This window comes from Oncorhynchus keta, chromosome 23, assembly GCF_023373465.1.
Source record: "Oncorhynchus keta strain PuntledgeMale-10-30-2019 chromosome 23, Oket_V2, whole genome shotgun sequence".
Lineage (NCBI taxonomy): Eukaryota > Metazoa > Chordata > Actinopteri > Salmoniformes > Salmonidae > Oncorhynchus > Oncorhynchus keta.
Window position 1 is genome coordinate 17754307 of NC_068443.1, and position 12098 is coordinate 17766404.

Sequence of the window (12098 nt, forward strand, 5' to 3'; positions counted from 1 at the left end):
TGCTGTCTCTCTGCTGTGTCTTTCTGTCTCTCTGCTGTCTCTCTGCTGTGTCTTTCTGTCTCTCTGCTGTCTCTCTGCTGTGTCTTTCTGTCTCTCTGCTGTCTCTTTCTGTCTGTCTCTCTGCTGTGTCTTTCTGTCTCTCTGCTGTCTCTCTGCTGTGTCTTTCTGTCTCTCTGCTGTCTCTCTGCTGTGCTGTGTCTGTCTCTCTGTGAGTCTTTCTGTCTGCTGTCTCTCTGCTGTCTTTCTGTCTTTCTGTCTCTCTGCTGTGTCTTTCTGTCTCTGCTGTCTGCTGTGTCTTTCTGTCTCTCTGCTGTCTCTCTGCTGTGTCTTTCTGTCTCTCTGCTGTCTCTCTGCTGTGTCTTTCTGTCTCTCTGCTGTGTCTTTTTGTCTCTCTGCTGTCTCTCTGCTGTGTCTTTCTGTCTCTCTGATGTGTCTTTCTGTCTCTCTGCTGTGTCTCTGCTGTGTCTTTCTGTCTCTCTGTCTGTGTGTCTCTGCTGTGTCTTCTGTCTCTCTGCTGTGTCTTTCTGTCTCTCTGCTGTCTCTCTGCTGTGTCTTTGTCTCTCTGCTGTCTCTCTGCTGTGTCTTTCTGTCTCTCTGCTGTCTCACTGCTGTGTCTTTCTGTCTCTCTGCTGTGTCTTTCTGTCTCTCTGCTGTCTCTCTGCTGTGTCTTTCTGTCTCTCTGCTGTCTCTCTGCTGTGTCTTTCTGTCTCTCTGCTGTCTCTCTGCTGTGTCTTTCTGTCTCTGTGCTGTGTCTTTCTGTCTCTGTGCTGTGTCTTTCTGTCTCTCTGCTGTGTCTTTCTGTCTCTCTGCTGTCTCTCTGGTGCATCTCTGCTGTGTCTTTCTGTCGTCTCTCTGCTGCATCTCTCTGTCTTCTGCTATTTCTCTGTTGTCTCTCTCTGTCTCTCTTTGTTTCTCTGCTGTCTTTCTGCTGTCTCTCTCTCTCTCACTGTCTCTCCTCCATAGTGCACAGCAGAGCAGCAAGCAGAGCAGCAAGCAGAGTAATGCTGCAAGCCAGGTCAGCCAGGTGAGGCATAGAGGAGGATCTGAACTACACACACACACACACACACACACACACACACACACACACACACACACACACACACACACACACACACACACACACACACACACACACACACACACACACACACACACACACACACACACACACACACACACACACACTTGGGCAAAAGGTCATGGGTGCCCTGGCTCACACAGTGGGGTGCATGCCATAGAGGAGGAAACAGGAACCATAGAGGAGGAAGCAGGCCTATAGAGGAGGAAACAGGACCATAGAGGAGGAAACAGGCCTATAGAGGAGGAAACAGACCATAGAAGAGGAAACAGGCCATAGAGGAGGAAACAGACCATAGAGGAGGAAACAGACCATAGAGGAGGAAACAGACCATAGAGGAGGAAACAGACCATAGAGGAGGAAACAGGACCATAGAGGAGGAAACATGACCATAGAGGAGGAAACAGACCATAGATGAGGAAACAGACCATATAGGAGAAAATGACCATAGAGGAGGAAACAGACCATAGATGAGGAAACAGACCATATAGGAGAAAACAGGGCCATAGAGGAGAAAACAGACCATAGAGGAGGAAACAGACCATAGAGGAGGAAACAGACCATAGAGGAGGAAACAGGACCATAGAGGAGGAAAATGACCATAGAGGAGGAAACAGACCATAGATGAGGAAACAGACCATATAGGAGAAAACAGACCATAGAGGAGGAAACAGGGCCATAGAGGAGGAAACAGACCATAGAGGAGGAAACAGACCATAGAGGAGGAAACAGGACCATAGAGGAGGAAACAGACCATAGAGGAGGAAACAGACCATAGAGGAGGAAACAGGACCATAGAGGAGGAAACAGACCATAGATGAGGAAACAGACCATATAGGAGAAAACAGACCATAGAGGAGGAAACAGGGCCATAGAGGAGGAAAATGACCATAGAGGAGGAAACAGACCATAGATGAGGAAACAGACCATATAGGAGAAAAATGACCATAGAGGAGGAAACAGACCATAGATGAGGAAACAGACCATAGAAGAGGAAACAGGCCATAGAGGAGGAAACAGACCATAGAGGAGGAAACAGACCATAGAGGAGGAAACAGACCTTAGAGGAGGAAACAGGACCATAGAGGAGGAAACATGACCATAGAGGAGGAAACAGACCATAGATGAGGAAACAGACCATATAGGAGAAAACAGACCATAGAGGAGGAAACAGGGCCATAGAGGAGGAAACAGACCATAGAGGAGGAAACAGACCATAGAGGAGGAAACAGGACCATAGAGGAGGAAACAGACCATAGAGGAGGAAACAGACCATAGAGGAGGAAACAGGACCATAGAGGAGGAAACAGACCATAGAGGAGGAAACAGACCATAGAGGAGGAAACAGACCATAGAGGAGGAAACAGGACCATAGAGGAGGAAACAGACCATAGAGGAGGAAACAGACCATAGAGGAGGAAACAGGGACATAGAGGAGGAAACAGACCATAGAGGAGGAAACAGACCATAGAGGAGGAAACAGACCATAGAGGAGGAAACAGGACCATAGAGGAGGAAACAGACCATAGAGGAGGAAACAGACCATAGAGGAGGAAACAGACCATAGAGGAGGAAACAGGACCATAGAGGAGGAAACAGACCATAGAGGAGGAAACAGACCATAGAGGAGGAAACAGGACCATAGAGGAGGAAACAGACCATAGAGGAGGAAACAGGACCATAGAGGAGGAAACAGGACCATAGAGGAGGTAACAGGACCATAGAGGAGGAAACAGGCCATAGAGGAGGAAACAGACCATAGAGGAGGAAACAGGACCATAGAGGAGGAAACAGACCATAGAGGAGGAAACAGACCATAGAGGAGGAAACAGGACCATAGAGGAGGAAACAGACCATAGAGGAGGAAACAGACCATAGAGGAGGAAACAGGACCATAGAGGAGGAAACAGGACACAGACTCTTAATTGTTTATTTATCTATCATTCATTTGTACACACATGGTATGTATACTCCAGTACGGTATACATCCATTACCTGTGTGTCGCATGTTTTTGCATTTCATGTTGATTTTGGGGACCTTTCAATAGCCTTTGTGTGTCTTTTTCACTTGGATGGTGACACTTATTGTTATGTCAGTGTGTACAAACCAAACAGATGTTTTTACGCTCTGTTTCCCATCATCACTGTGTTTGAACCACTTCTATATCATCAAGGTGCCCCCATGCATTTCATCCCAAGCCCTTAGTGAGAATCTGAGCTGCCCTGTTTTGGGTGTGTGGTCTGGTTGGTGAGTATTACTCGTTGGGGTTAGGGTTGGGCTATGCCTGCTGCCTGCTTTAGCGGCAGCTAATGGGGATCCTAATAAAATAAAACATTTAAAAATACTCACTCTACTGCTCATTGAGTGTGGCTCCCTCTTGTGGTCACTTTGAGTGTGCTGCTGTTTATAGCTTTTTCCACTTCTCAAGGTATGCTAACTTGAACCCACTCAACTGCTATGGCAAATACACATGTCAAGTACTTTTAAATACTTGATCTGTGTTGATTTAGTTTGTCTGCTGTACAATGGAACCAATGGAATAGTCCCAAAAGTACAAACTCCAAGCTAAATCAACCACAACTCAAGTATTAGAATGTATTTGCCTTGATGTATTTGAGCCAGGTGTGGCAGGTTCCAGTCGTGAGGTTGTATCCAGACGTGGTACCCACATAATGTGGTGCCCCAGGTGTTTTAACGGCCCACTTCCTTCCTGTTTCAGGCCTCCTCTCCTCCCGCCTCAGGCCTGATTGTAAGAGCAACAGTTTACATTACGACACTCCCTCATCCCTTTGACCACAGGGGGTTACCTTTCACAATCAGCCTCCCAATACAAATGGTGTTGTAAAAATCTTTGATTCGTGCAAACAACTGAACAAAATCAAGACTTTATAAATGAACTGTTTGGGTAACCCCCTTAGTGGTTCTATGCCGTCTGAGACACCTAACTTAATATTCACTCAATCCTTGGGCTTGTTGTGCCTGCTGGTTAACACACCTAACACAATGGACACTGATGTAGCACTAATGCTATAATGCTAATATTGTGTGTTTTGGGGATGTAATGAAGCACTAATAACCCAACAGCCACTTCTTAACACTGTGACACAGACCTGTGTTTGTGACTGTCACCCTAGTGCCTTGTTGTGCCAGGAGACTGTCACCGAACGGAACTCAGTCACATGTTGTGGTCTGGTTGAGTCACAAAGATACACACTGACACAATCGATTAACTTTGAGTTCTCACACAACACACTTTCTCATTGCATTTTATTATTCATACATCATATCTGTGCAAAAATTGGTTTGGTTATGTATAGTAGCCTAGCAAGCCAGGTTTGGTTACATATAGTAGCTTAGCAAGCCAGGTTTGGTTATGTATAGTAGCCTAGCAAGCCAGGTTTGGTTATGTATAGTAGCCTAGCAAGCCAGGTTTGGTTACATATAGTAGCTTAGCAAGCCAGGTTTGGTTATGTATAGTAGCCTAGCAAGCCAGGTTTGGTTATGTATAGTAGCCTAGCAAGCCAGGTTTGGTTATGTATAGTAGCCTAGCAAGCCAGGTTTGGTTACATATAGTAGCCTAGCAAGCCATGTTTGGTTATGTATAGTAGCCTAGCAAGCCAGGTTTGGTTATGTATAGTAGCCTAGCAAGCCAGGTTTGGTTACATATAGTAGCTTAGCAAGGCAGGTTTGGTTATGTATAGTAGCCTAGCAAGCCAGGTTTGGTTATGTATAGTAGCCTAGCAAGCCAGGTTTGGTTATGTATAGTAGCCTAGCAAGCCAGGTTTGGTTACATATAGTAGCTTAGCAAGCCAGGTTTGGTTATGTATAGTAGCCTAGCAAGCCAGGTTTGGTTATGTATAGTAGCCTAGCAAGCCAGGTTTGGTTATGTATAGTAGCCTAGCAAGCCAGGTTTGGTTACATATAGTAGCCTAGCAAGCCATGTTTGGTTATGTATAGTAGCCTAGCAAGCCAGGTTTGGTTATGTATAGTAGCCTAGCAAGCCAGGTTTGGTTACATATAGTAGCTTAGCAAGGCAGGTTTGGTTATGTATAGTAGCCTAGCAAGCCAGGTTTGGTTATGTATAGTAGCCTAGCAAGCCAGGTTTGGTTATGTATAGTAGCCTAGCAAGCCAGGTTTGGTTATGTAGAGTAGCCTAGCAAGCCAGGTTTGGTTACATATAGTAGCTTAGCAAGCCAGGTTTGGTTATGTATAATAGCCTAGCAAGCCAGGTTTGGTTATGTATAGTAGCCTAGCAAGCCAGGTTTGGTTATGTATAGTAGCCTAGCAAGCCAGGTTTGGTTACATATAGTAGCCTAGCAAGCCAGGTTTGGTTATGTATAGTAGCCTAGCAAGCCAGGTTTGACAGAATGTGTAATCAGTGGAGGATGGGTACAGTAGGTTTAGCTTCTGTGTTGACCTGACAACTGTTCAGTGCCTTTAAACCTGTCAGAATTTTCTTCCTGACAATCACAACACCCGCCACCACTATGGCCCCATCTCTTAATCCCTGTTCTCTAACCTCTGACCTCTGCCCCCTACCCTCTCTACAGGTCATCCGTAAGGGCTGGCTAACCATCAACAACATCAGCATCATTAAAGGTGGGGCCAAGGAGTACTGGTTTGTCCTGACCGCTGAGAGCCTGTCCTGGTTTAAGGATGATGAGGTGAGTTAGTCAACCCTCTTCAGGGTGGGTTAGTACGGTAGTCAATCACAGTAAGTTAGATGCAGTTTATGGCTAGATTTCTGGTGTTGGTGGATTGGAACATAATTTCTGGTTAATGTCTGGCAGAAGGGAGGACAGGGTAAACAAATGGTAGAATATTCCAATGTCATAAGAGTCTCTTTTGTTTGATATATCTGTAGAGGACATTTTATAAATCATACCTTCTGACTACTCACTGAATCACAACTCAACGGTGGTTCCCCATTGGCTCTTCAGTGGGGTTTCCCCTCCCCTTGAGATGCAGGGTGCTCCTTGATTGACTGAATGTTGCGTTCATCATAGCTTGGTGGGCTGGTGTCTGTCTGCCTGTCTGTGCCTGCTGTACAGGTTCCAGGAAGTTCTGCACAGCAAGTGTAGACAGGCAGACACACAGCAACTCCCGGAGTCAGCCAATCCATGCACTGGTCAGCAGATGACATCCATAGGTCATAGAAAGAGAGGAAGAGGATATAAAATACTTTTGAGTCCTGTCCAGTGAATATGGCTGTGTATTGACCACATTCTGAACATAGAGAGGATTAAACTATGTGGACTGTTTGTGACCCTATCAGCTGTCTCGCCCACTTTGTCTGTCTTTGAGTTTCCCCATCTTTTCTTTCTGTCTCTCTTTCTCTCTCTCCACCTCTCCTCTCTCACTCCGTTGGGAGTTAAAGCATTTGGTTTTCTTTTGCACAATTGGAACAATCCCAAATCAAACCACTGGTCACACATACTCACACACATTATACAAACACACACATTTACACAAAAACGGTAATGTGTTGGCTTTATAAGGCATTATTTGATTATTAATAGGTATAGACATTAACTGGGTGGAACGTAGACATTCTCAAGTTGCATTGACTCTCAAGCAGTTCTGATATTCAACCAAGCATTTCTTTACTTTCCTTGTGCGTTTTACTGTATATTTATTCTACACACACACACACACGCACGCACGCACGCACGCACGCACGCACGCACGCACGCACGCACGCACGCACGCACGCACGCACACACACACACACACACACACACACACACACACACACACACACACACACACTTGATTAGACACACACACACTCTCTAGCTCTGTCCCGTCCCCCCCCCCCGCCTCTTTCTTGGTGCAGTTGGCAGTTTCTCTGGAACAGCACACATTCTTGGCAAGTTTTTAGTCCAAACATCAGCCTCCAATGATTCAGTGGGGAGAAATCCCCTATTAAATGACAATATTCCTCCCTCTCTGTTTCTGAACCCAACACCCCTTCAATATCCAAACCATCCATCAGCAATGCCAACCCACAGCCTCTGAAATACCACCCTAACAGTACAGTAAAATACCCCTTCATTATGCAAACCATCTATCAGCAATACCAACCCACAGCCTCTGAAATACCACCCTAACAGTGCAGTAAAAGCATTCCCAACACCATTGCTAATCCTAGCAAGCATACTACACCCACCACTAATTCCAATCTCTATACAGTATACAACCCCAATACGATACTTTACCCCAACAATACCACTGATTCCTATACATCCTCTCAACACCGCCATCTACTAACCCCACCAACCTACCAAACCACCAGGCCACTCCCCTCACTGGTTTATTATATCATGAGTGAAGTAATATTTCTCGCTGATTTCCGCTTGCACACCCTGGGCAATATGAAGATCATCTTTCACACAATAGTTTGATCACGGAATGAAATGATTTACTATTATATTTCATCACTATGAGTTTGACTGTATATTTAGGCAACATAGTTACTGTAAACGCCCAACCCCAATGAAGTACTAGAAGTATGTGTTTGTATTTGAAGCAGGAGTTGATGGATGGGTTGACCACTGTTCTGTGTTTGATTCTATGGAGCCGCTGCTGCTCCTCCCTTTACTGCACCAGAGCCAATCAGGGCTGAATTCTTTGTGCATGGGAGCCTATACATTTCTATTACTGTTGTTCTGTACATTTAGCAGAAAAACTGTTTCAAAGACATTACAACACATTGGTCTAGACCTGACTATGAAAAAAACAACTTTGTTATAGCATAGGCATTTTCGTCAGGAAACTGATGTTATACATGTGTTGCATAAATAAAATAAGTGTTTTTAAAAAATGCAGTTACAACAGCCACAAAGTACAAATAGGATGCCCTAGTGAGAACCGATAGTTAACACACACAGTAAAGGAGGAAGCAGAGACGAGCAGGCAGCTCTGGAAGATACTCCATGGTGGAGTGTGGCTAATCAAACCCACTCCTTGAAAGCCAATGTTTCCCCAAAGAGAAGAGAAGTGCTTCCCTGCCCAGTCTAACCAATGTGCAGACTACTGTACACCAGTATGACAATGAACAGGTAGTCTGAACACTGGGAGGACGGAGCCGGATAGACAGACTCAGAGTGTCAGGCCACATATAGGCAGTAGGGCTGCACGGTTGCTGCTCTTTGCCTTCCTCCCTCATCCTCCTCCATTTTGGAATCAAGAAGTAGGGAACCCCCACCCGATCCCCAAAATCACTGTTTTCTTTTCACCAGTCTGCGTCACCTCTTCTCCCCCTCTCTCGTTAGTTTTTTTGTTTATTGTGTTTCTGTGTGTCGCTCCCATCGCGGTCCGTTTGGGTCATGTCGGCCAGGCAGAGTATCCAGGCTTGACGTGGCACATTCACGCAGATGACCGACCGGGACAGACTGGCTAAGCACTCTGGGAGGGGATATTACAAAAAAGAGAGAGGGAAAGAGAAAGGGAGGGAAAGAGAGTGAGAGAGATGGAGGAAGAGGGAGGGACCCGTGTGGCCATATATGGGTTGGAGTGACCCCTTGGGGAATACAAACTAGAGAGGTCTGCAAAGTGTATTTTTCATTTCTCATTTTCTACTCCCATTGTTTTGTCTAGTAATATCCTACCATGGCTCTGCAGGGGTCAGATCTTGACACCTCTGTTGTTCCAGTTTTCTAAATCCTTCGTTTTGTTTCTTCTTCAGGTCTCCCTCTCTTTCTTAACTTCACTCTGGAAGTTCTTCCCCTCCCTCCCTCCCTCCTTCCCTCCTCTCCTTCTCTCCTTCCCTCCTGCCCCCTTTGCCTCCTCTCCCTACCTCCTTCTCTCCTTCCCTCCTTCTCTCCCTCCTTACCTCCTCTCCTTCTCTCCTTCCCTCCTGCCCCCTTGCCTCCCCCTCCCTCCCTCCCTCCCTCCCTCCCTCCCTCCCTCCCTCCCTCCCTCCCTCCCTCCCTCCCTCCCTCCCTCCCTCCCTCCCTCCCTCCCTCCCTCCCTCCCTCCCTCCCTCCCCCTCCTGCCCCCTTGCCTCCTCTCCCTACCTCCCTCCCTCCCTCCTTCTCTCCTTGCCTACTTCTCTCCTTCCCTCCTTCCCTCCTTCCCTCCTTCCCTCCTTCCCTCCTTCTCTCTGTCTCTCTGTACTGTTAAGCGGTAGCAGATGTTAAGTCAACACCAGGCTGTCATTTAATCTCTCCCCCCCTCTCTCTCCTTTTCTCACTCTCTCTCTACCTCTCCCTCTCTCTCTATCCCCCTCTCAACCTCCTTACCCGACAAATCAGGCAGGAAGTGGGCCCCTCTGGAATGGAAAGAAAAAATATTGAAGAAATAAGAGGGGGAGGGTTAATAGAGAGAGAGAGAGAAAGCGAGAGAATGTGAGAGTGAAGAATTGAGATGGTGAGGATGGAGAGATGGATGATTGAGTGATGGAGAGATGGATGGATTGAGTGATGGAGAGATGGATGGATTGAGTGATGGAGAGATGGATGATTGAGTGATGGAGAGATGGATGGATTGAGTGATGGAGAGATGGATGATTGAGTGATGGAGAGATGGATGGATTGAGTGATGGAGAGATGGATGGATTGAGTTATGGAGAGATGGATGGATTGAGTGATGGAGAGATGGATGGATTGAGTGATGGAGAGATGGATGGATTGAGTTATGGTGGGATGGATGGATTGAGTGATGAGAGATGGATGGATTGAGTGATGGAGAGATGGATGGATTGAGTTATGGAGGGATGGATGGATTGAGTGATGAGAGATGGATGGATTGAGTGATGGAGAGATGGATGGATTGAGTGATGGAGAGATGGATGGATTGAGTTATGGAGAGATGGATGGATTGAGTGATGGAGAGATGGATGGATTGAGTGATGGAGAGATGGATGATTGAGTGATGGAGAGATGGATGGATTGAGTGATGGAGAGATGGATGGATTGAGTGATGGAGAGATGGATGGATTGAGTGATGGAGAGATGGATGATTGAGTGATGGAGAGATGGATGGATTGAGTGATGGAGAGATGGATGGATTGAGTTATGGAGAGATGGATGGATTGAGTGATGGAGAGATGGATGGATTGAGTGATGAGAGATGGATGGATTGAGTGATGGAGAGATGGATGGATTGAGTTATGGAGAGATGGATGGATTGAGTGATGGAGAGATGGATGGATTGAGTGATGGAGAGATGGATGGATTGAGTTATGGAGGGATGGATGGATTGAGTGATGAGAGATGGATGGATTGAGTGATGGAGAGATGGATGGATTGAGTGATGGAGAGATGGATGGATTGAGTTATGGAGAGATGGATGGATTGAGTGATGGAGAGATGGATGGATTGAGTGATGGAGAGATGGATGATTGAGTGATGGAGAGATGGATGGATTGAGTGATGGAGAGATGGATGGATTGAGTGATGGAGAGATGGATGGATTGAGTGATGGAGAGATGGATGGATTGAGTGATGGAGAGATGGATGGATTGAGTGATGGAGAGATGGATGTATTGAGTTATGGAGAGATGGATGGATTGAGTGATGGAGAGATGGATGGATTGAGTGATGGAGAGATGGATGGATTGAGTGATGGAGAGATGGATGGATTGAGTGATGGAGACATGGATGGATTGAGTGATGGAGAGATGGATGGATTGAGTTATGAGAGATGGATGGATTGAGTGATGGAGAGATGGATGGATTGAGTGATGGAGAGATGGATGGATTGAGTTATGGAGAGATGGATGGATTGAGTGATGGAGAATTTTACATTACTTTTTACTCTCCATCTTGACTTGTTGCACCCACCTTTAAAACTTTGTCATGCTCAGTGTTATCCAGACAAGCAGCCCTCTGTTTCTTCTGATGTCCATGTTCACATACACACCGCAGAGTCCCCTGAGTCCCCTGTGTTTCTCCACATCTGTGTTTCCATAGCCAGAAGGTTTCCTCCAGCCCAGCTCCACCTCCCGTAGCAAGAAGGTTTCCTCCAGCCCCAGCTCCCTCTCCTGTAGCCAGAAGGTTTCCTCCAGCCCAGCTCCCCCTCCCATAGCCAAAAGGTTTCCTCAAGCCCCAGCTCCCCCTCCCATAGCCAAAAGGTTTCCTCAAGCCCCAGCTCCCCCTCCCGTAGCCAGAAGGTCTCTTCCAGCCCAGCTCCCCCTCCCGTAGCCAGAAGGTTTCCTCAAGCCCCAGCTCCCCCTCCTGTAGCCAGAAGGTTTCCTCCAGCACCAGCTCCCTCTCCCGTAGCCAAAATGTTTCCTCCAGCACCAGCTCCCTCTCCCGTAGCTAGAAGGTTTCCTCCAGCCCCAGCTCCACCTCCCATAGCTAGAAGGTTTCCTCCAGCCCCAGCTCCCCCTCCCATAGCCAGAAGGTTTTCCTCCAGCACCAGCTCCCCCTCCCGTAGTCAGAAGGTTTCCTCCAGCCCCAGCTCCCTCTCCTGTAGCCAGAAGGTTTCCTCCAGCACCAGCTCCCTCTCCCGTAGCCAGAAGGTTTCCTCCAGCCCCAGCTCCCTCTCCCGTAGCCAGAAGGTTTCCTCCAGCACCAGCTCCCTCTCCCGTAGCCAGAAGGTTTCCTGCAGCCCCAGCTCCCTCTCCCGTAGCCAGGTTTCCTCCAGCCCCAGCTCCTTCTCCCGTAGCCAGAAAGTTTCCTCCAGCCCCAGCCCCAGCCCCCCCCCTCCCTCATCCCATAGCCAGAAGGTTTCCTCCAGCCCCAGGTCCCCCTCCCTTACAGATGTACTATGGAGAACGACTGTGTCTTGACCAAAACACTAATGACTTCCACATGTAGGCTTTCTCTTTCTCTCTCCCTTACCCTCCCTCTCCTGCCCCGCTCTACCTCTCACTCTCATTATTCTTCCCCTTTTCCACCTCCCCTCTATCTCCCCGTCTGTGCTCCCCCACCCTCTCTCCTCTCCCCTGCGCTCCCCCTAAATTCTCCCTCTCCTTACCCTTGTCTCCACATTCCCCTTCTCTCTCTTTTCCCTGGATCGTCGCCCAATTAACCCAACCTCTTGATTAAAAATCGAACCAAAAAATATACA

At 47.3% G+C, this 12098-nt stretch overlaps 1 protein-coding gene and 1 long non-coding RNA gene across 5 annotated transcripts in view; both read left to right on the forward strand.

Moving 5' to 3' along the window:
- The window catches only part of LOC118376368 (dynamin-3-like), a 53922-nt gene that overhangs the window by 31483 nt on the left and 10341 nt on the right, over positions 1-12098 (forward strand). The window contains exons 14-15 of the mRNA XM_052476688.1: positions 964-1024; positions 5633-5746. Coding sequence (XP_052332648.1) covers positions 964-1024; positions 5633-5746 — 175 coding nt within the window. The remainder of the gene's footprint in view (positions 1-963; positions 1025-5632; positions 5747-12098) is intronic.
- On the forward strand, positions 2096-5581 carry LOC127911010 (uncharacterized). Of its 4 annotated transcripts, XR_008077319.1 has the most exons (5): positions 2097-4415; positions 4448-4543; positions 4800-5215; positions 5248-5311; positions 5344-5581. It is a non-coding gene; the product is annotated as an uncharacterized LOC127911010 (long non-coding RNA). The 4 variants fall into 4 exon arrangements; XR_008077321.1 differs by lacking the exon at positions 5248-5311 and having other exon boundaries at positions 2096-4415; positions 5312-5581; XR_008077318.1 differs by having other exon boundaries at positions 5248-5581.